Genomic DNA, 24,800 nt, shown 5'->3' with positions numbered 1-24,800 from the left:
ATACACTCCATGCATAGACCAACAATTTGCATAGACCTATACATATACTGACCAATTTTATACACTCCATACATAAACCGATAATGTACATAGACCTATATACATTTACTGATCAATTACATACACTCCATGCATAAACCAACAATTAACATAGACCTATACATATACTGACCAAATTTATACACTCCATACATAAACCGATAACTTACATAGACATATATTCATGCACTGATCAATTACATACACTCCATACATAGACCAACAATTTACATAGACCTATACATATACTGACCACATTTATACACTCCATACACCAACCGATAATTTACATAGAGATATGCATATACTGATCAATTACATACACTTCATACATACACCGATAATTTACATAAACCTATATACATATATACATACACTTCATACATACACCGATAATTTACATAAACCTATATACATATACCGATTAATTAAATACACTCCATACAAAAACCGACAATTTAAATCGACCTATACATATACTGATCAATTACATGCACTCCATACATACACCAACAATTTACATAGACCTCTACATATACTGATCAATTACATACACTTTTTACATATACAATGTATAAATTATTAAATCTTGTCCAGGCATTTATTGTAATCTTAGATAAATCTTGTCCAGTCATGTATTGTAATCTTAGATAAATCTTGTCCAGGCATTTACTGTTATCTTAAATAATTCTTGTCCAGGCATTTATTCTAGTCTTATATAAATCTTGTCCAGGCATTTATTGTAATTTTTGATAAATCTTGTTAGTTATTTCTATTGTTTATTCCTTTAAATTACCTGAATAACTAATTAAAACAAAATGTCTGGTTGAAGAACACCTGGGTTATGAGTGCATTCATTGATTTTTTTTGTGATACAATTCCAACATTGTAACGATATTTTCCTCGTAAAATTCAAATAGATGAAAAGTTTACTTTAATTGTGATTTTTTTAGCTGGAGATTTTTCTCAAAAAGATTTACAATTTCAACAAAATGTGATTCACGTACAATATCAAGTGGTGTCTGACCATTCCTATTGAACATTTTGACATCTGCACCCCAAGCAAGTAATATTTTAACAGTTTCAATGTATCTTTTTAAAACAGGTTCCACTCGATCTTTACTGTAAAATGATTGCAAGTGGTAATGATATGAACAAACCGCATGTAAGGGTGATTCTCCCTCACTATTACACTGATTAACATCAGCTTTTTCCTTGAGTAACAGTTCTACTGTTTCTTTATGTCCTCTTCTACAGGCAGCAAACAATGGAGAATCGCCATTCTGATCACACTGATTGACTTTAGCCTCGTTCTTCAGTAACAGTTCTACTGTTTCATTATTTTCTAGTTTACATGCATTAACAGAGTACTGATATACATCTTCGTTGTTCTGTAGTACGCTTTCCAACTCACATGTATATCTTCCTTCACAGGCGGCAAACAACGGAGACTTACCATCCAAATCACACTGATTGATATTATCCTCTTTCTTCAGTAACAGTTCTACTGTTTCTTTATGTGATTCTTGACAGGCCACAAACAATGGAGATTGACCACTTGTATTGCAGTGATTGACATCAGCCTTTTTTTGTAGTAACAGTTGTACTATATGTATATGTCCTCCTCTACAGGCCACATATAATGGGGAACAATCAGTTGCATCAGTCTGGTTGACATCAGCATCCTTCTCAAGTAGCATGTTTACCGCATCTTTATGTCCTCCTCCACAGGCTGCATACAGCGGAGACTCATCCTGCGTATTGCACTGATTGAAATCAGCACCGTTCTTCAGTAACAGTTCTACTGTATCTGTATGCCCTCTTGCACATGCAACATACAATAGAGAACATCCACCCGTATCACACTGATTAACGCCAGTATCTTTCTTCAATAACAGTTCTACTATACCTTTATGTCCTCCTTTACAGGCTGCATACAGTGGAGACTGATTCTGCATATTACACTGAAATACATTAGCAGTGTTCTTAAGTAATATTTTTACAGTATTTATATGTCCTCCCTTACAGGCCACATATAATGGCGATTTTCCATCCTCATTACACTGGTTGACATAATCATTGGTTTGCAGTAACATTTCTACGGTATCCTGAAATCCTCCCCTATATGATACAAATGGATCCTCCATCAGCACATCACTCTTGTCGACATCATTATTTTTCTGCAGTAACATTTCAACTATATCTGTATGTCCTCCTTTACAGGCTACATACAATGGAGACATATAAGTCGGAAAACACTGATTGATACTAGCCCCTTTCTGTAGTAACAGTTTCACTATATATGTGTGTCCTCCTTTACAGGCCTCATACAATGGAAACCTCCACAACTCAAAACACTGGGAGATAGATGCGTCTTTGTCTAGTAACAGTTCAACTATATCTTTATTTCCTCCTTTACAAGCTACATACAATGGAGACAGACCAATTATGACGTCAGCGTTGTGCTCAAGTAACAGTTTTACTGTATCTGTATGTCCTCCTGCACAGGCCACATACAATGACGATTCACCATACCTATTGCAGTGATTGACAGAAGCATTGTTATCTAATAATAATTCAGCTACAGCTCTATGTCCTCTTTCGGATGCTTTATGTAAAGGGGAGCAGTTGTTACAGTCTGTGTAATTCACGTTACATTTGACATCAACAATCAGAAAGTGAACAATATCAAAGTAACCCCTAATTGCTGATTCTATTAAAGGTGTTGTATAATAAATGTTCATCAAATACTTTTGTATTTCGTATTTCGTATTCCGCATTTTTTCATTACCATCGTATATTTGGCAGCCTTGTGCATGTTGTGTGTCAAACTTCTTTAATACTGTTTTTGCATTATCACTGCTTCTTAAAAAGTTTATTAACTTTTCTCTAAATTTCTCGTAAATTAACTGGTTATTATGGAATGTACTTGTGATGACACGGTCTTTTAAGTCGCATATCAATCGTTCAAAGTATTTTTTTTCTTCTTGGAGTTCCAATAGTACAATTGAATCATCGCTTTCATGGACTTCCAGTAGAGATGCGAAGATGAAATGATCCCGAATAAATTCAGGGGGAGCATATTTCATAAAACATTCTGTAAGGTTTTGTCCACAGATTACAGCTGCCATCTTATGGATTTTATCATGTATCATGCTATACTCCTTGCCTCTCAGTTTTAAATAGGTGCCATTTAATATCGAAAAACTAGATTTTAAATCCTTCCTATGCTTCTCTTTGCTTAAGTCCTTGCCAAATACTTCAACTATGTTCTGAAGTCTGTCATCCTTCCATGGTGAAACTGATCCTGATTCCAACCAATCTGTATTGAATCCGTCTTCAAATAAGATGCACAGGCAAAGGGCGCAAAATTGATTTTCTTTTGTATCAATAATGATATTTATGTTTTTTTTAATACTTTTCAATGGAGCTGTAAATAGTGTCTCGACCTCTGTTAAATATTTGCCCTTTGACAATTTACAAAGCAAAGGAAAATAATCAACGTTTTCCATGACTGGTTTTACATCGTCAATACTTATGTCATCTCGAATGTACATTTTTAGCATGTCAATTCTTTCCCCTGGCTTCAGACACAACGCAGGTGATAATAAATTGCATTCCTTATTGTTAAATAAGGTAATACGTTGAAACTGTGATTCTTTATATATATCCAGTCTACAAGAAATTAGCATTTTCGGACTTGACATATTTGAAACAGTGCCATCTTTTTTATCTGCAACATCTAATCCTACATCTGTAAATAGTTTCCCCGTTTTTTCCAAATGATCGCTCCACGTTTGTAATGTGCTTGTGTTTAGTGTTTCTTTTCCATATATGTCATCAACAACAAAGACTTGTTTTTTCTCTTCATTATAAAAATCAATTATATCTGTTGGTCCTTTTAAAACAGGAATTATCTCGAATCCATAACTGTCACGTAAGTGAAGTGCAGCATGGTGTATATTTGAGGATTTACCACAACCCGAACATCCTGTCACAATAATGCAGTTTTTGAAGGGTAATAATTCCAGTATATGATGTGTTGCTCTGGTTTCGAGAAAAGTAGTTTTGTCTTCTTCCCATCCTTTGATTTCTAGTCTATGCAGAGCTGCAAGACAAAAATAATTGGAAGTTAAATTTATTGCTGTGTTTTTAAGATTTAAATTAACCATAAAAGAATAGTTCATTTATGGTTACAAAAGATAATATGAGTAACAATCTTAGAAGATTTGGCTCAATAGCTTTAATTGTTTTTCCATAGGCGATAATGGTAACGTTTTTTCCTGTCGCTCAGTCCATATCGTAAACTTGGATATGTGTGATAGCTCGTTTCGAAGCTGTGACATTTTCACATATGTGGTTAAATTTTCGGGGTACGAAGTGAGATTACTTTTTCCGGAAATTAGCAAACCCCGAACATCCTTTTGTGATGCGGCTCCTTGTGGTAAAATATCCTCAGTTTGTTTGTTTTTTAGTGTTTTATATTGTAACATGCTAGTCTGTTTGTCTTTTTCATTTTTAGCCATGGCGTTGTCAGTTTATTTTCCTTTAATGACTTTGACTGTCCGTCTGGTATCTTCCGTCCCTCTTTTACATACAAATAAACTGATTATAGATACCAAGATGAAATTTTGTAGTGTCGGAGTTGTGAAGATCTCAGCGTAACATAAATACGAACTGGTATTTTTAGGACAGAAAAAGGGAAAAAGTTAGATGTTTCCCCTACTCGGAACTTTTTTCTATATCCAGCAATTTAGTTATTATCCTGACACACTGTTATTAAACTCTTTTTGAATGTCATATTACAATTGGGTGTAAAGGGTAAAATAACCCAACAAAGTAAGGGTGGATAAACCACTTAAAACCTATTTATTAATTATGAAATTAAAACAATAACTTGACCACTAATATTTATTCGCTTACAGTTTCAAGTCTGTTTACTCTAACTATGTTGTTTATAAGCTCTATATCTAAACAATAATCAGTGATTGTCAGAAATGTGCGTCAAAGCTATAATCTCTGTTGTAATGTAAACTGTATTACAGAATTTTGTCTGGTATACTATTGATTTCGGGGGGAACAATTACTATATGACTTCACCCTGTGTCTTCTTAAGGTTATGTAAACATTCTCACTATAACATGAACATTTTGTTGAAATGAAAGATATATGAAGTGTCAAGTGAAGGACAATAAGCTTTATATCTTATAATATTCAACCCAATGCATTACATAGGTTTCTTTTTCCATTCATTGTTCAAAAATATATGGTTGCTTAGGACTTTCATGTTCAGAACACAAATCATTACTCAGGAAAGTAATTCTAAAAATGTCTTCAATGCATAGCCTTTAAAGTCAAAATAAGTGTTTGCTAAGGACTTGCTTAGGACAAAAAATATCATTTCCATTTTTAAATCTTCATATTTATATTATTCATATCCTTTTAAGTTCCAAAATATATGGTTGCTTATGTTTTTCTTATGTTGTTAGTAGTGACATTGACCTCGGACCTTGGAACACCTAAATCAATACTAGTTGGGTTATTGAGTAAACTAATTGTTTTACATTGTCATTTCGCGGCCTTTTATAGCTATATATGTGGTATGGACTTTGTTCGTTTTTTAAGGCCGTACGATAACCCATAAATGTTAATTTCTATGCCATGTGTGTATCTTGTGGAGAGTTGTCTTAATGGCAATCATACTACATCTTCCTTTTTTATAAGGTCGAAACATAGATCATGACTTTGATGGTTTCGTCCCCGAGGGTATCGCCAGCCCAGTAATCAGCACTTCGGTGATGACATGAATATCAATTATATGGTCATTTTAATAAGTTTTCTGTTTACAAAACTTAGAATTTTTCCAAAAACTAAGGATTTTCTTACCCCAGGAGTAGATTACCTTAGCCGTCTTTGGCACAACTTTTTGGAATTTTTGGTCCTCAATGCTCTTCAACTTTGTATTTATTTGGCTTTTTAACTATTTTGATATGAGCGTCACTGTTGAGTCTTATATAGACGAAACGCGCGTCTGGCGTATAAAATTGTAATCCTGGTACTTTTGATAACTATTTACACCACTGGGTCGCTATCACTGCTGTTGGACGTTTCGTCCCCGAGGGTATCACCAGCCCAGTAGTCATCACTTCGGTGTTGACATGAATATTAATTATATGGTCATTTTTATAAGTTTTCTGTTTACAAAACTTAGAATTTTTCCAAAAACTAAGGATTTTCTTACCCCAGGAGAAGATTACCTTAGCCGTATTTGGCACAACTTTTGGGAATTTTTGGTCCTCAATGCTCTTCATCTTTGTATTTATTTGGCTTTTTAACTATTTTGATATGAGCATCACTGATGAGTCTTATGTGGACGAAACGCGCGTCTGGCGTATAAAATTGTAATCCTGGTACTTTTGATAACAATTTGACCTTTGACGTTTAGACGTTTTCAAAGTCACTTGAATTGATGATCTTTGGTGGCCACAACTAACGGTTTCTGAGTTTAATAGGCCCATCGATAAAGGGTGATTTTCAATGGACATAACCCTACCAGTGAGTTGTTGAATATTTGTGAGCAAAATGTAACGATGAACCAGGGTATGGTCCTGAACCAATTTGATCCTTCGCTATTGTTTTTAAGGTTTCGGAAGGATTACTCCGAACGGACAAAATGTTTTCCCTCATAGGGTGAGTTCCAGATAGGTATTTATGAAATCGATACAAAGTGTGAACTGAAAGCAGCCCGTCTTACGGTTAAAGCTAGTAACTTCTTGAAAGCTTGTAGTTAAAAATAATCATAATAATAATTAAAATGTCAATGTTTTTGAACAAATGAGAGGTTTTTCTTCCATAACGTTAAATGTATTTTTTTAAAGGCGTTGAAAACATCAAAAAGCTCTGAAACACACATACGACCATTCAAATATGCCTAGGAACAAAATCCTCTATTTTAAAACATGACCTTGACCTTTGATCTTATGTCCTTAGTCAAGTTCTTTAAAAGAGGGACGAAAGATACCAGAGGGACTATCAAACTGTATTAACTGACAACGCCATGGCTAAAAATGAAAAAAAAGACAAACAGAAAAACAAAAGTACACATTCCATAACATGAAAACTAAAGAATAAGCAACACGAACCAAATCAAAAACTAGGGGTGATATCAAGTGTTCCGGGAGGGTAAGCAGATCCTGCTCCACGTGTGGCGCCTGTCGTGTTGCTTATGTGATAAAAAATCCGGTGAATAGTATAATTCGGAAGGTCACATGTATGAAAGGGTAGGGAATAATATTAACGACGTAAGGAACATATCCAATATAATTTGTGAAACGGTTATTCCATAACGGTCAACCAGCTCGTGATGGCGTCCGTAAAATTTACGAAGTGGTGATTTCAACCTCACCATTTGGAACTCTTCGTTTAATAGCTAACTTGTGAGCAGCAACCCCCTATCAAGAAAATCATGATATGAAATGCAAGCACAAGAATATCGTATCAATAGGGAGATATGTACCCCGTGTGTAGGTGCTACGGAAAGTTCACAATAAGAAAGCTGAAATCATCTCTTTTATCGTAAAGTTTTGTTTTCAACCATCCCTAATTGTCAATTTCTAGATGTAAGTTCAGATATGAGGCCGATTTAACTGTATCTGTAGTACTCTTTATCTCTAGGTCGATGGGATAGATGCGTTCAACAAAGCCACCACATTTTGAATTATTTAGGGAAAGAATATCATGTACATAGCGGAAAGTAGAGTTAAAGGATATGACTGACTTCTTATCTTTCTTCCTAAGAATTTCCAGTATGAAATCAGCCTCATAATAATAATAAAAAAACAAGTCCGCAAAAATGGGGGCACAATTTGTTCCAAGTAGAATGCCTACAGTATGTTGAAAAATACTTCCTCGTAACAAATATGTTGTCAATTAAGAAATCAAGCATTTTGATTATATCAGTTTCAGAGATTTTTTTCTTTGAATCAGAGTGATCGTTTACAAAGTAGGATTTATCCCTCTCTAAGACAAGATACGTATATCTCCGTTGGCCAGTCTTTTTTTTATAAAACAAAGCAATACCAACTATTTAATTTGTCTTTTAGTTTGGAATGTGGAATACTTGTGTATAGTGTAGAAAAGTCAAATGTTTTAATAATATTACAACATGAAAGAGAGTTAGACTATGTATTCTAAAAAATCATTGTGGAACTTTCAAGTATCCACATCTGATCCACACCACCTCTAGATTAGGCAGTTGCACAATTACTTTGAAGCCCGTCTTTGATTGGTGAAAAAATAGATGTTAATGATTTAGAAAGAGGTTTCGGTGAGCACTTGGAAGACCCAGCAATATACTGCTGTTTGTAAGGACACTTATGTAGTTAAGGTATCCAATACAGTGATGGAAGATCCAGTTCTTCATAAATGGTCGAAATTGCAAGGGACATAGAACAGACCTATGATTATTCATGATTTCCTCTTTGGCAAGTGTCGTGAGTGTATATTTTGAGTTTCCAAGTGAATTTTGAATACCTAATTCGTCTATCAAGCAGTTAATGGAAAGTGTTTTTCACAAAAACTATGTTCTTTGAAGGTATATCAGCGAGGACAACAACATATTTGTCATGGAGGTAGGATAAGTGTTTCGCAACATTTGGGTCTTTAAAGATTGACGTAGGGCATTGATAGACCCATTCAGTTTCTTAAATCTGATTTGTATCACTGCCTTAATCCATAATGAATGAGTGTATACGTCTTCCTTCTCGCACAAAGCCCATTGCCTCTGGTATAATCTTCGACTGAATCCATCAAAATTTAAAAGTTGTATTTCCAATTGATGAATTTAGGTTCACGATATTTAGGACCTTCAAATAACACATTAGTGTACGAAGTCATCACAAAAGACCCTCTGGTGTATAACCTTTAGTTAAATAGTTGAAACGGGTGTTGTCTTTTTAGAAACAGTAAACTGGGGCTATGCCCCTTACGGATATGTCCTATCTCTTAATCTCTGAAGGCATAACTAATACAAAAACAGATTGTGCCGTGATGATCAAAACGTGTTCCACTAGTTGCTAGTTTTGTAAGTATAACCATTTGTGAGATATCCAGTAAACAGTTATAAGGCTTAACGTCAAGGTCAACCTTAAAAACCTTTAAAAACTAAAAAAACATTTAAACATACTTTAAATAAGGTCAAAAATCATAACCAAGGTACTTTTCCACTGATATAGACTTTACTGTTTTAGATAATGTCACTTCCGATTTACCTTTTAAAAGGTCATACCGACCGTGCATGGCTGTATAGCCAGTCAAGGTCGTTAAAAACTTCCATTTGTATCTATTGGATTTTTAATGAAACAGTATGAATATTCAGCAAAGGTCAAAATCTTGAACGTTAATTGACCTTCGACCTTGACTCAATTTTAAGATAATGTGTTCGTGATCTCAAATCAACAGATTCCAGGTCACTCACTTGTATGGTTTAGTAGTAATATTGATGGTTTCCTTTGAATAAAGATTACAAGCAAATTTTGGACCCTTAAACTTCACCTTAATTTCCTTCAAATGGACCACACTTCTTTCAAAAGACAAAAAGGCCTCTATCACTTATTATGTATAAATCTATCAACATTTCACATATGTCAAATTTTCAACGGGAAATAACTCCCATAAGATATCATCCGATCATATTAGTTAAACTCAAGCAAAACATTTCTAAGAGTAGAACAGTTTGGCGAACTCAGTTTGTTGGAACATTTACGGTGTCATATAAATAAAGATAACAAGAAAAAGGGGACGTTGGGAGAAAACTCCTAGAATAATAAGTGTTGGGTAACACAGGGTGAGTTTTCCGATTCCAATCACTGCACCACATCATTAACCAAAAAACCCTTCGATAAACAAATAAGCATCTCAGACGGCAACAGAAATAAAATTAATCAGAATAAATGCAAAAGGTCGTACCTAATTAAAAACCAGCTGTTCAGAAAACAATTCAAGGTCATTCCACATCAATTTTCAATGCTATTGAAAAAAAGTTAGTTCGGTTTACTCAAAGTACAAAAATGGCATATAATCATAAGTTTCTCAATACTGATGTTTTATGTAAGTGATTTATTTATACTTTTGAGTGAAACAAGGGAGATAATTTGCTTCCTCCGGTAAAGTAAAAGTAAAAACACAAAAATACTAAACTCCGAGGAAAATTCAAAAAGGAAAATCAAAAATGTTTCATATAATAGTTTCTCCTAATTTTGTGCTATTATCACATTTCCTGTGGACAAATATTTCTCCTCACTATTGAAAAATCTATTCTCGGCAAATGATTGGTTGAAATTCAATTGTAACGTTATATTTTCTTGTTTTCTTTCGGATTTTCTTGTTTAGACGTCATGAAAAAAGGCGACTATGCATGATGAATTGACATCAAAAGTACACAACTTTCGTCAAATCTTTGAAAAGGAATGATAAAAATCATTACGGAAACAGCTTCAACCACTCTAACTCGTTTATTACGATATTTCTCCACTCTCAACAGTAAAATTTTAATTATTTAAAAAGCGCGGCAAACCTCGCACTTTAAATATTAAAATTAACTGTCTCGAGTGGAGAAATATCGTAATACACTGGTTGCAGTTGTGGAATCTATATTTTTTTCACACTGATTCCAATTTTTTATACTTTTGAATGTAAAACAGGAGATAATTGGCCACTTCAGGTTAATAGAGAGTCTGTTGTATTTATATTCATATTACAAAATATATGGATTCCGAGTACTTTTCAATAAACAAAGTGCAAATATTGTTTCTACCGGTTTTCACAAGGTCAATTCCGGTTGACATTTTACAAGATCATGTCACTTTACCTATTCTAAAAGGTCAAAGGGTTTTATGATAAAACAAGTTAAAGTGACAATCAATAAACCAATTTATATTAAAACATTTCAGAGGCACTAACTTATACATTGTCATATAAGATGCCGTTAGATTGTTTCAACCACAATGGAACATATCTTGATTACAAAATTCAAACAGTTTGCCCTTGTTCTTTTATGAATATCTTTACAATTGTCAGAGAAAATGCAAAAACATTAAAAAGTCAAAATTGAGAACTAGACTTTTGACCTTGGACTCATTTTCTTAAAAACGACACCGGGACCTCAATTAAAAAAAATCCAGGGTTATACGGTTAAAAGTATATGTGTAAAAAAAACATACTGACAAATTTCATTGGTAATGGTAGATACATGTAACATCTATAAAATGTTATGAAACCGCTTTGATTAAGTAAGCCAAAACTTCATGAGTAAAGTAACAAATAATTAAGAAAACGATTTTGAAAATATCTTTTTTTTTGTTGCGAAGGAGATGCAAAAATATGATTATCAATACATAGGAAGATAACTCTTACAAAGAAATGTGTCAAGCTTTTCAGGGTGAAATATAAAAGCGCATTTACTATGCGATACAGTACGAGATATATCTAAGAGACTTCTTGCAAAACACATTTTTTTTTACATTAACACAATTTTTCAAAAGAAAAAAAAGGAAGAGATAAGTAGAACCAAATTGTTCTCTTTCCACATCAATTTTCAAAGTTATTAAAATAAGCAGGCTGCGGTTTACTCCAAGTTAGAATAGGCATAATTTGATTACATAAATAAGGCCGTTAGTTTTCTCGTTTGAATACACCTTATCGCTGTTTAGTCCATTCCTGGGGAAAAGTCATTTATACAACTTCCTGTTTAGGTCACGCGGGTCGAAAATTGAGGTCATCAGTAGTTGAGCTGAGGGAGGAAACACTTTAGACAGTGATCATCAAGAAACTTTGATATAGTATGATCCACTGTTTTCGAAATTAAAATTGAAGTAAAAAAATATTTTGATTGAAGTATTTACGGTAGTTTAAACAGGTCTCATTCAAAAGTATCATTCATGGTGAATTGTTTAAACAGGGTCCCAGATAGCTTCAACTGGTTTTAAAAAGTTGTGTAATTTTAGAACTTATCCGGAATGGAATAAATAGCGATAAGGTGTATTGTTTTACATTGTCTTATCGGGGCCATTTTATAGCTGACTTTGCAGTATTGGCGTTGCTCATTGTTGAAGACCGTACGGTGACCTATAGTTGTTAATGTCTGTGTCATGTTGGTCTTTTGTGGATAGTTGTCAATCATACCACATCTTCTCTTATATATCAAATCTTAAGGTTTTTATTCAATCTGATGCGAGATTTAAATGGTTCCTATACAATGGTTTAGTAACACAAGGGATATTATTAACTACTTCCTATAAAGTAAATATCCCTTCCGGTCTCATATTCTAGCTTTCTTCATTCTAATTTTTTTTTAAATACTGTTGCATGTAAAACAGGAGGTAACTGGTCACTTCCGGTTTATCAAAAGCCATTTTTGTCTTTTGTGATCAATTTATTTATATAAATTTTATCGTTTTTATAAATTTCCTGTGTAAAAAACTTTGATTTTATCGAAAAACTGAGGATTTTTTTATCCCAGGATTAGATTACCTTAGCTGTGTTTGGCACAACTTTTTGGAATTTTGGATCCTCAATGCTCTTCAACTTCTTAATTGCTTGGCTGGATAAATATTTTGATATGATCGTCACTGATGAGTCTTAAGTAGACGAAACGTGCGTCTGGCGTTTCGTCTGCCTAAGACTCATTAGTTTTCCCTTTTGGAAAAGGAAAGATTTTTATAATAATAATAATCAGAAGAAATACAGTAAGGAGTTTCTTTTTTGAAAAGACAAAACCTTAATAACAATCAGAAGAGCTACATGTACCATAAGGTCTGTTTTGGAAAAAAAAAGTGGAGGATTATTTTCGCTATTTCTCATCAATAAAAGTAGAAGTGAAAAGGAAACAAAACACAGACACAATGATTCATTCACAGAAATAATGTTTTACAAACACACAAAAAATTTGTCTCAGGGACATATTGATTTATACTGATCCCAGGTTTTCTTTATCTTATCATCAGAATGTTCATATTAAACAGTTTTTTAACATGAGGGTTTAGACGTTTCGCGGTCTAGAATGATGTGTATAATGTAGAATAATGCATGTCAGACCAACATAAAATGATGGATGGGCAAGCGAACCTCCTCATTAGGTTTGGGGCCTGGTCAATTTCCAAATGTGTTTAATTGTTTTTTTCGTGAGGTTGCAGCCAGTTTTGTTGCAGAATGACATACATGTGGTATGGCGAGAGAATGCAATATTTTGCATTGATGTTGTAATTATATTAGATAATTTTATTTTTTTTCAGTTTAGAACTTTATTTATAAAATGAAAACCTCATTTATCATTATATTGTTATTGAATAATCAAAGTTTCACTCATTATAAAACATATTATTATATAGTGTACTTTTAATAAGATTTGTATTATTATATTACCTATCAATTTTAGGTCTTACGGTGGACCATCATTCATTAACAGCAGATTATAAACAACAGTTTTACAGAAAAAATGAAGGATTTACATCATTTGTACATGGCGGTCAATGGTAAATTTATGTGTAGATAATCAGTTACCTTTGAGAAAAAATAAATTAATTCTTCATTTTAGAGACTTATTAATCTGATAAGGGTGTTTGTCTGTCATAAACTTTTGTTTCTGGGCAATATGTTTAGTAGTATTTAGCTCGTTAAGCTAAGTTGAAACGTCCGAGTTTATATTTCAGCAAATAAAAGTGGCAAGTTCGTGCAAACTAATACACAGATGCTTCTCAGTTAGTATAGATTCTGGGCGAAAACAATGTCACTGTGATTCAAATTTTATTTTATACTTTATTTAAATATTAAGTATACTATCAAGACTTCCACTGGACCTATATGCCACAATGAGACTAACTTTGTAATGTAGATTATTTTCCTCATGTTTATCACTTGGTCACATGCTATATATTAAGCATACCATAAGAACAGTTCAATTATATTTATTGAAGATAAATGGTCCATTTCACAGCTATTGCATATATACTTTCAATTGTATTTGAGACTACAATGCCCCCTATAATGTTCATTATATGCAGGAGCAATATAAAAGTTTATACCCGTCAGTTGACCTAATTTTAACCATCACTTCAAAAACCTGAACATATGTAACATTAGGTTAAACTTTAAATGCATATGATGAAGATTGAGTTGTAAGTCGGGAATATGATTTTTAAATTGTTGTTTTAATGCATGATTGGATTTATTTTTAACTATAATATATTACAACAATCGTTACAATTAGATACATAACTTTTTTTCAAAGAAATGTACTGGCAAAATGTCCCCTATGCCAGTTATATTATATTGTATTATATAATATTATGCATGTTTAAACATACAATAAATATGTACTTATATGTATTAATATTATGTTAAGACGAGTTATACATACAAAGTGTAAACAGCCACACACAAAAAAAAAATAGTACTAAGTAGTTATATTTTACTTAGATTTCTTTTTTATTACTAAAATTTACTTACAAATTACTCACCATTACGAGCAATTACTTAAATTTTCCTAGATGTGAAAAAGTTACTGTAAGCAAGTGGGTTTTACTGAAAATGTGTGTCTAGCAAAAAAAAATACTTTATTAAAAACAATTACTAATATTAATTTTAATCAATTAAGTAAATAAATTATTTAGTCCTTATTTAAGTAAAAACTTACTGTGTCTATAAGAAAACTAGAGGCTCTAAAGAGCCTGTGTCGCTCACCTTGGTATATATATATGTGAACATTAAACAAAAGAAGCAGATAGATTCATGACAAAATTGTGTTTTGGTGATGGTGATGTGTTTGTACATCTTACTTTACTGAACATTCTTGCTGCGTACAATTATCTTTATCTATAATGAACTTGGCCCAGTAGTTTCAGTGGAAAATGCAAGTAAAAATTAACAAATGCTTTGGTTTTTGAGTTATAAGCCAAAAACTGCATTTTACTACTATGTTCTATTTTTAGCCATGGCGGCCATCTTGGTTGGTTGACCGGGTCACCGAACACATTTTTTTAAACAAGATACCCCAATGATGATTGTGGCCAAGTTTGGATTAATTTGACACAGTAGTTTCAGAGGAGAAGATTTTTGTAAAAGATTACTAAGATTTACGAAAAATGGTTAAAAATTGACTATAAAGGGCAATAACTCCTAAAGCGGTCATCTGACCATTTCGGTCATGTTGACTTATTTGTAAATCTTATTTTGCTGAACATTATTGCTGTTTACAGGTTATCTCTATCTATAATAATATTCAAGATAATAAACCAGAACTAAATAAATCAAAATATCTTCAAATAAGCATTATTTATTTTAAAGATAATTTTTATAATGTAATCTTACATGACTTAGTTTCACTTAAACTGATAATTAACTATTTATTATAAATGTACAAAATTGTATTATATGTCCTGTATTTTTGATTATTTTTTTATTTGAGACCGAAAAAAATATTCGGCCAATCAGAATTAAGTTTTTATTTGACTTTAATAAGCAATTTTTGAAAATTGGCTTGAACTCATTCAGATTAGAATTTGAACAAAAGTATATACTGAGTTTGATGAAATACTTGCACAATTGACAATTATGAAAGGAAAGGAGGACCTTACAAAAGGGACCCTTTGTGGGTAATCATGTTTCTGACTACTCTTTGTGTACTATCTCAATTAATTGAAAATACAGCACAAAGAGTTGCTGTGGAGGTAGCCCATGTTTACTTACCACAAAGAAGAATAGAAATGGATTATAACAGGAGATATAGTATATGATCATTCTTTTAAAAGGTATGTTATTTTTCAAATTTTATGCATTTATAATAAAAAAAATTAATATATTATAAATACATGTATATGCAATTTATTTGTAAGAAATTACTCAAAACCTACAAATAAATTTACTGTTTCAAGTAAAAGTATTTCCCGAAATAACTTGTATTAAGTAAAAGAATGACTTACAAGTGATACACGAATACTAAGAGTATTAAAAGAAATACTCAATAAATATAAGAGGAATTACTTACTTTAATAAATGTCCAACTAGACCACGATCGCACCAAGCTCATTGCAATCTTAAAAAAATAAGGTCGCGGCATGACAATGTAAATTTTCGTTGCTATCACGATGCTACTATGTCCTCATTGAGCTTCTAAAATGATCCCACTACGACTATATAACGTTCTTACTGCGTTTATTTTGCGACCTGACTACGCTTATTAAGATCTTTCTACGCTCTTTACGTTCTCACTACGACCATACCACAAGTATTCGTTTGCAACATGATCTTACCACGCTTCTACTATGATTGCTGTACGTTCCTCCGAAGATTATACTACGTTCATACTGCGATCTTACTACGTTCTTATTAATAAAGTCCACATTGTGTTCCATATCATTTCTCTAAAACAATAGTCATGCCACCAAAATATACTGGATAACGTTGGCGTGGTGGTAGGGGATAATGTAGAGGCATAGGAAGCAAAGTAACAAATCCGGATCAAGCTGAGATGTCGGACCGACCAATCCAACCTCAATTACAACATATAGCGATGGTCCATAACGCTCAAATGACGATATTTTAGTGAATGATAGCAGAGATGACACAGATGTGTCAATAGATATAGAAAGATGTGGTATGAATGCCAATGAGAAAACTCTCCATCCAGGAAGTAATTGATGAAAGTAAACAACTATAGGTCAAGGTACAGCCTTCAACACGGAGCCTCGGCTCACACCGAACAGCAAGCTATACAGAGCCCCAAAAAATACTAGTATAAAACCATTTAAACGGGAAACCAAACGGTCTTATCTATATAAAAACGAGAACCATGGTTGAGCCGTTAAAGCAAATGAATAATTACATATGTTGAATTAATCGCGGGAACATAACGTTCCAACTATTGTACATGTCTAATGTCGACGTCGTATTGTCAGTGACGTCGCCTTGGGCGGAAATACGTTCTTGTATATTAAATGTAATGGCTGAACAGTTGTTGTAATATCGGTGCCTGAACTATTATCTATGTTTATGGTGCCTTGGCCAATGGATCTCGAAAAATTAAAATCAGTCTGATCGGTGAACAGAAGCGCTGTTACCAGATTATTCCGAAGATTAGACGAAGCAAAGGAAAATTCGAAATTCGACGAAGAAGTTATTGCAACACTCGAAAAATTAGTGAAAAAACAAACATTGTTCGAGGATTTAAACGAAAAATTCTAAAGCTAACAGAAAATGTGGAACATGAAATAATAGATTCAGATAAATATTCAGTGGATATGGAAACCATGATTCGCCACATACGTAAGTTCATACAAAATTTCCAAACACCGCAGTCCCGTCATATTAAATCATATAAAATAACCCACACATTAAATCCAGAAACTACACCGTTTGTTCCAACGCACAACATAGCTAACCCCCAAAACGCAAAGTCGTTTAAGAACCCGTCTGTACACGCCAGTCACACGTTCAAAACACATCAAAGGACAATTTCGTCAGCTAGTAGTCACCGCCTACCCAAACGTTCGCTTCCAATATTCTCAGGCAACATCTTAGAATGGCAAACTTTCTAGGACTCATATGAGTCGGCCGTACATCTTTACTTGTCACTTATAAATGTACAAACATTCAATTACTTGAAAGCACAACTAGAACATAAATCACTAGATTCCACATCAGGATTCGCACTAACAAATGTAAACAACGATGACAGCGTAAATCTATCAAAAGAGAGGTTCGGTCAACAAGACAAAATCATAAATGCATACATGCATACATGCATACATACAGGCATTATTAGAAATCCCTTTGCTTAGAAATCAATTAACAAGCTTACGAAGTTTAACGATAAAATGTTAAGTTACGTCAGGGGATTACGGAAGACACAAGAAACATACGGCTCTCTTCGTGTTCCAAGTACTCAGTATTACAAAGAAATTACCCGGGGAAGTCAGACAACATCTCGCGCGAGAACATAGAATATACACTTGGGTATTACGGGACCTCCGTAAAAGCATTTTAGATGAGATGAATATAATGGACGCAGAACAATAGATAGAGTCGTCACACCTTCTGCCAACAACAATAGCTTTCTCTTCCCTAGCGAAATCGCCGAATTCGAAACAAAACCTTAACAAATCTTACAAGAATATTGAGACAAGACCTTGTGTTTTTTGCCATGAAATACATGCACACACCCATTGCAGTAAAGTGCCCGACACAAAATCCCGTATGATCATAGTAAAACGAGATAAGTTATGCTTTATTTGCATTGGTAACCACAGACTTAACGAATGTAAATCTGAGAATACATGTAGATATTGTAACAGAAAACACCATACAAGCTTATGTAACGCCCATATAACAAACGACATAAAACCAGGTAGTGAAGAAAGCGATAGAAACGGAGGTAATACCTCAATGCATACGAATTTCCGCACAAATGGTAACCAGATCAGCAACCCGCTTAACCCGCTAAATCCGCCATCTTTAATTTTGAAAAACTTTCACCTCGTAAATGATAATCATACAACGGAACAAGATACTACCATTTTGTATTCACAATCGAAAGAATCGAGATTAACTGTACTTTTAAAACCACCGTAGCTCAAGTAGGGTCGAATCAGTTCTTCATCGACACAAACATTCTTCTTGACAAAGGAGCACATAGATCGTTTTTAACGCAGGACTTAGCGAAAAAAAGAACGTAACTTACAGATAGAGGGATCAGAGATAATGCATTTATCGGTATTTGGAGTACATGCGTAATATTGATACACAGTATGGATATTAACGTGGTTTGGAGTAAGGGCACACGATGACACAGCAAGAATCATTCGTTGCTGGTAGGCGCAGATCACTATTGGTACATTGTAGAAGACCATATAGTACGGGGAAACTGTCCGACAGCCGTGAAATCTAAGATCGGATATTTGCTTTCATGACCTAAATACGGTACGGAAATTGTCACGTCGAACAATAACACGCTTAATAATTCACACGTTTCTGTAGAATACAATCTAGAGAGTCATCGAAAATTGGAGTCAAAAGGTTATAGTAAGGAGATAAACAAAGACGATGATGCATATATTAAAGCCTATCAGGACAGATCAATTGCGTTATGTGCACGTGGAAATAAAGATTTCACTATGCTACCAGGGAAACAAGACGCTGATGATTTATCTACAAATTTAACCGTTACGAGGAGAAGGACAGACAACGTCACTAAAAGACTTGCTCAAATTCCAGATATGTTGAAGCAAAATGGACAAGTTATTCAAGAACAGGAACGTTGGCAATTCATAGAAAAGATGGATAAAAAAACAGAAACTTCAAGAAAACTACCTTACATTAGTGATTTTGCAGTAAAACAGGAACCGAGCATCACCTCGAACAGATTTGTTTAGGACTCCAGAAAAAGGAAAAGATGGAAATTTGGATATCTTACGCCGTTATGTTAATTTTATGGGAAAAACGATAGTTAGAAACAATTCAGTAGTAAATACAACACTAACAGAACATTTCCTGACGAAATAGCCCGTGAGACCATACAGAAGTGGATTCACCAGTGATGTTAGCGATGAACATTAACATTTACAGGTAAAGTGCAAAGTTGAATTTCATTTCATTTCATGAGAGACTTTAATTGAATTTGATCGCTTAATGTAATTTCTGTTTTTATATGATTTGCTCAGTATTTCAAAGAAAAACACAACGTGAGAGACAATTTCAAAGTATTATTATTCATTGTTCATGTTGATGGACAATTGCGATTTTTAGAAAATTATGATAATTTTTACTCTTTTGCGGCCCCAGTATGTTAAGATAAACGCGGGAACATAAAGTTCCAACTATTATACATGTCTTTTGTCGACGTCGTATTGTCAGTGACGTCGCCTTTTGGCTGAAATACGTGTACTTGTATCTTACATGTAATGGCTGAACAGTTGTTGTAATATCGTTGCCTTAACTATCATCTATAGCATACAGACAAACAAAATCTAGGGAGCTTTTTAAAATATTTTATGTGAAAATGACAATGAGAATGATGGTCGTAGTATGAAAGTAGTAATAAGATTGTGATGAGGACGACAAGGCAACAGTAGTATACCGCTGTTCAAAACTCATAAATCCATGGACAAAAAACAAAATCGGGTTAACAAACTAAAACTGAGGGGAAACGCATTAAATATAAGAGGAGAACAACGACACAACAATGAAATGTATCACACTCAGAAACGGAGCAAGCATCAGACAAAATCCCACAAGAATAACAAATATAACATCAAAACCAAATACATGAATTTGGGATAGACAAGAACCGTGACACGTCTTATCGCAATGTTAATTTTCACTAAAACATAAGAGAAAACAAACGACGCAACGTTAAAATGTAACACACACAGAATTGTACTATGGTCGTTAACAGCGTGAAATAGTCGTAGTTAAAGCGTAGTTAGGTTGCGGTGAGAACGTGCGGTAATAACGTCGGTGTGAGATTGTAGCGCAGTCTCTCCCGAAATAATCATGTTTTTGTTACGCATTCGCTACGCATTCGCCACACATTCGCTACGCCTTCGCTACGCCTTCGCTACGCATTCGCTACGCATTCGCTACGCATTCGCTACACTCTAGCTACGATGGTACAGCGACCTTTGCGATCTTACTATGATCGTAGTGCGCTCTCACTACGCTTCTGCTATGACCTGATTTTGCCACGACCGCACCACGATCTTGAAGACCTCACCAAGACCGTGATACGACCGAACACGATCGTACTACGATCATCAAAATTTGCATTGTTTTAATACTGCAGTCCCACTAGGCCACGATCGCACTTCGATCTGTGAAAAAAATGTAACTTTTGACAATCGTAGTGCGATCGTGTAGATCGCAGTAAGGTCGTATCACGGTCGTGGTGAGGTCTTCACGATCGTGATGAGCGTGACAAACTTTTAATGCGGGTCACACATTGCCGATTATTGCTCCCGTTTGAGATCAGACAGCGATACGGAACGAAAAGTGAAAAAAGTCCGATTACTATTCTCAATTATCTGGAATGTCCTATCATTGTCTTAACGCAGTCGTTTAAGTTTGTCACAGATTCCTACGGGTCGGGAAGGGTCCGAATAGTTCGACGAAGCACCCCGACAGTTAGGTGCGTCCCGTAACATTCAGGGAAACTCAGTCGATTTAGTCTAGTCGAGTTACAATCGTACCTATGTCGTGACAGATTCTGCTGTATCGGATCAAAATCCTAGCAATTATCTCTGTATTCTGGACGGTGTCCTGTGGAACGGGAATGATCTGTAGAAATTTTTCAATGCTGTTTTTTCTGCCGATTGAGTCCAGATTGCATCCAGATCTTGTCGATTGCGAACCTTTTTTGCCGAAACCGTTCTGGAACAGTCCCGTTATTAATACGAAATTCGTCAATAATACACACGTCATAGTCCCGACAATTACAGAATACAATACGACTAAGATCAGATAAAGCCATTCGCAATGCGATAGAGCGGATCGTGACAGGATTACGTTACGACAGTACCTGCTGTCCCGATTATGTCGACAGTTTTCGAACGGATAACTTCCGTCAGCGTCAATTCACTGTCTGATCTCTGTCGGATTACATTCGGTAAAATCGGGACGCAGACGAAACAGACTCGGTCGAATTTTACCTAGCGAAAGATACAAATTGGATTAGAAGTGAATTGAGAACGGGATTATCGGGATAAATTCGCCTGGAAACGGTTAAATATCGAAGCTTCCTGAACAATATCTGATTGTTGTCGTGATTAAATTATTTGTTTTATAAATTTGAATTAAAGTTTGAATTTCTGTCCACGATTCACAGGATCTTGATCAGACTTTTGACAAATTTTAATCGGGAATGGTCCTGTCAAGGACGGCAGTAAAATCGTAAATGTGTGACCCCAGCTTAACATGTTCAAAACAATCGTGATGCGGTCGTGGCGAAATAAGGTCGTAGTAGAAGCGTAGTGAGAGCGCACTAAGGTCGTACTAAGATCGCAAAAGTCGCTGTACCATCGTAGCGAGAGCGTAGTGAAAGTGTGATTCTATTCGGACAGACTGCGCTACGATCTCACAGTGATGTTATTACGACCTCACTTCGACCTACCTACGCTTTTATTACGACTATATCACGTTTACACCACGCTGTTCAAGATCACAGTACGATTTTAGCACGCCCATGCCGTCCTCGTCACGCTCTTCGTACGACCAAACTATGTTCAAACTACGACCATCATGCCCTTAATCATTGTCACATAAAATATATAACAGCTCTTCAGGTTTTGTTTGTCTGTATGTAATTTGAACCTCTTGTCCTTTTTCTCGAACGGCTCGACCTAAGGCTGTTAGCTTTTTTCCTCGTTTGAATTGTTTTACATTGTCATTTCGGGGCCTTTTATTGCTGACTATGCGGTATGGGCTATGCTCATTGTTGAAGGCCTTACGGTGACCAATAGTTGTTAATTTCTGTGTCATTACGGTCTCTTGTGGGTAGTTGTCTCATCGGCAATCATACCACATCTTCTTTTTTATATTGACACATCTTTGTCATCCCTGATATCGTTCACTTTTACATCGTCGTTTGAACATGATGGACCAACAATAGGTTTGCGATTCAGATTGGATTGGTCAGTCCGACATCTCTACTGGATCAGGATTCATTACAAGCAAAGCTCCCTTTGCCTCTATCACCCTACCACCACTCCTAAGTGTTCTTTTATATTTTGGTGGCAAGACACGTCGTTTCCGAGAAATCTACGTATTAATCAGAAATAGAAAGAATGGAATCGTATTGATATGGAACACGCTGTTGACGCTTTTGCTGTGAACGTAGTAAGATTGCGGTGTAAACGTAGTATAATCGTGGTAAGATCGTGTTGCAATCGGATAACTCGTGGTATGGTCGTATTGAAAACGTGATGAGCGTAGAACGATCTTGATAATAGTAGTGAGATCGCAGAATAATCGCGATGAGAACGTTGCATATTCGTAGCGGGGTCGTTGTAGAAGCGCAATGAGGACGTAGTAGCATCGTGGAGGCAACGACAATATACATTTTATGCCGCATATACCGCGACCTCACCACGATCCGCATTTATTTTAGATCTTGGTGAGCGTTGTGCAATCGTGGTCTAGTGGGACTGGGGCTTGACACATATCGTAGTGTGATCGTGGGCAAGTGGGACTGCGGTATAATAAGGTATGTATTAAAATAATAACTTAAAATACATTGAAAAATTATTTAAATTTAATTACTAGGTAATAACTTACATTTACTTGGCATTGCTAGCAATTACTCATTTGTTGACAAACATTTTTACTTATGTTTTTACTTAATTTGAGTAAAATTGATACTTGTTTGAAGAACATTCAAGTAATTTATCTTTTTGAGCGCATGTATTGACATCACTGCTGGTGATCTGATGGACCAATCTTTTGTAGAATTGTCACTGTTTCAGACGTACTTATACATACAATTATTTCTTTGACTGTACCTTTCGTAATTTGTAGGATCCCTAACTATAAATAATCCATGCAGCCGATCTGTAACAATACCATCTGCATGCCTTAGATATCATGTACTGTATTACGACGCTAGTTTAAAGGTAAGGTTTTTGAGATCAGCTTTGATACAATGGGTCTACCAGGGTTGTTAACTTTGTGTATTTTGGGAAGAAGATACAATCGACCAGGTTTGGCGATCCCTGGTTTTAAATAACCGATTGTATCCTCATCTATGTGACCGTCATCATACATGGTTTGTCACGCAGTGATAAATTTTACACTGAAATCGGAAGTAATGTCATAATCTAGCATCTTATAAAATTTGTCATTAAAGAGCTGACGCACTGCTTCCACGATGTAGTTAGCTTTGTCCATTATCACAACGGCACTTCCCCTGTCTGCTGGTTTTATCACAATAGCATCTTGGTTTCTGAGTGATTGTATGGCTTTTGTTCTCGTCAGGAGATGTGTTATAAAATGACGACTACTTGTTGTAAGCTAGATGAACAACGTCCGATTTGATTTGGTCAATAACATCTTCCAGTATAGAAGATTTACTAAGTCTTCTTAAAATGCGGAATACTGATTTCTTCCTCCAAGTCAGATGGTATGTGCCTTTCTCATTATCCATTTCTTTATCTTTGTTACTCAAACATTCTCTGATTCGGAGAGTTGTGGCAAAGGTATCACGGTCATCTTCCAGTTTCATATTATATATGTGACTGGGAGTAGGGGGAAAATTCAAACCCTTAGACAAGACTTTAATTTCGTCCTCAGTTAAAGCGACTGAAAAAAAAAATTGACAACCGTGTTGTTGGGATCGGTCGGAACTCGATTTTGTCTTTCATATTTGAATTTTTAGAAGGTCTGATTAAAGCGGGGTTAATTTTCAGACCTTCACGTTTGAATTTGTTAATCTGTTTAGCGTGGAGCATCACCAATGCGTACTTGAATTTTGTCAAGTTCAAGATCAGACAATTTTTCACTAGATCGGCATTGCAAATTATCACGAAGTTTATAATTTACTTGATGAACCGATTCTTGGCGTAAAAGATCCATCAGACTAAAAGAACTGTTGTAAAGAATGATATTCTATCTATATGTTTGATTTATCTCCTGTTGTAAGTGGGGAGGCTTTAAAAACTCATCCTTTTGGAATAAATCTTTGCTCAATGGAGGTTTTTAAATTTGAATTGTGATGTTTTGTTTTG

General features: G+C 34.8%; 1 protein-coding gene across 1 annotated transcript in view; it reads right to left on the bottom strand.

Moving 5' to 3' along the window:
* Positions 1 to 968: 968 nt before the first annotated feature.
* LOC134695346 (uncharacterized) overlaps positions 969 to 24,800 on the bottom strand; it is a 37,100-nt gene continuing 13,268 nt past the window's right edge. The window contains exons 5-6 of the mRNA XM_063556570.1: positions 3,683 to 4,147; positions 969 to 3,361 (exon numbers count right to left, since the gene is read on the bottom strand). Of these exons, the coding sequence (XP_063412640.1) occupies positions 969 to 3,361; positions 3,683 to 4,147 (2,858 nt within the window). The remainder of the gene's footprint in view (positions 3,362 to 3,682; positions 4,148 to 24,800) is intronic.

The sequence above is a fragment of the Mytilus trossulus genome, chromosome 13, assembly GCF_036588685.1.
Source record: "Mytilus trossulus isolate FHL-02 chromosome 13, PNRI_Mtr1.1.1.hap1, whole genome shotgun sequence".
Lineage (NCBI taxonomy): Eukaryota > Metazoa > Mollusca > Bivalvia > Mytilida > Mytilidae > Mytilus > Mytilus trossulus.
The sequence above is the reverse complement of the archived record's forward strand: the minus strand, read 5'-3'. Positions and strand labels throughout refer to the sequence as shown.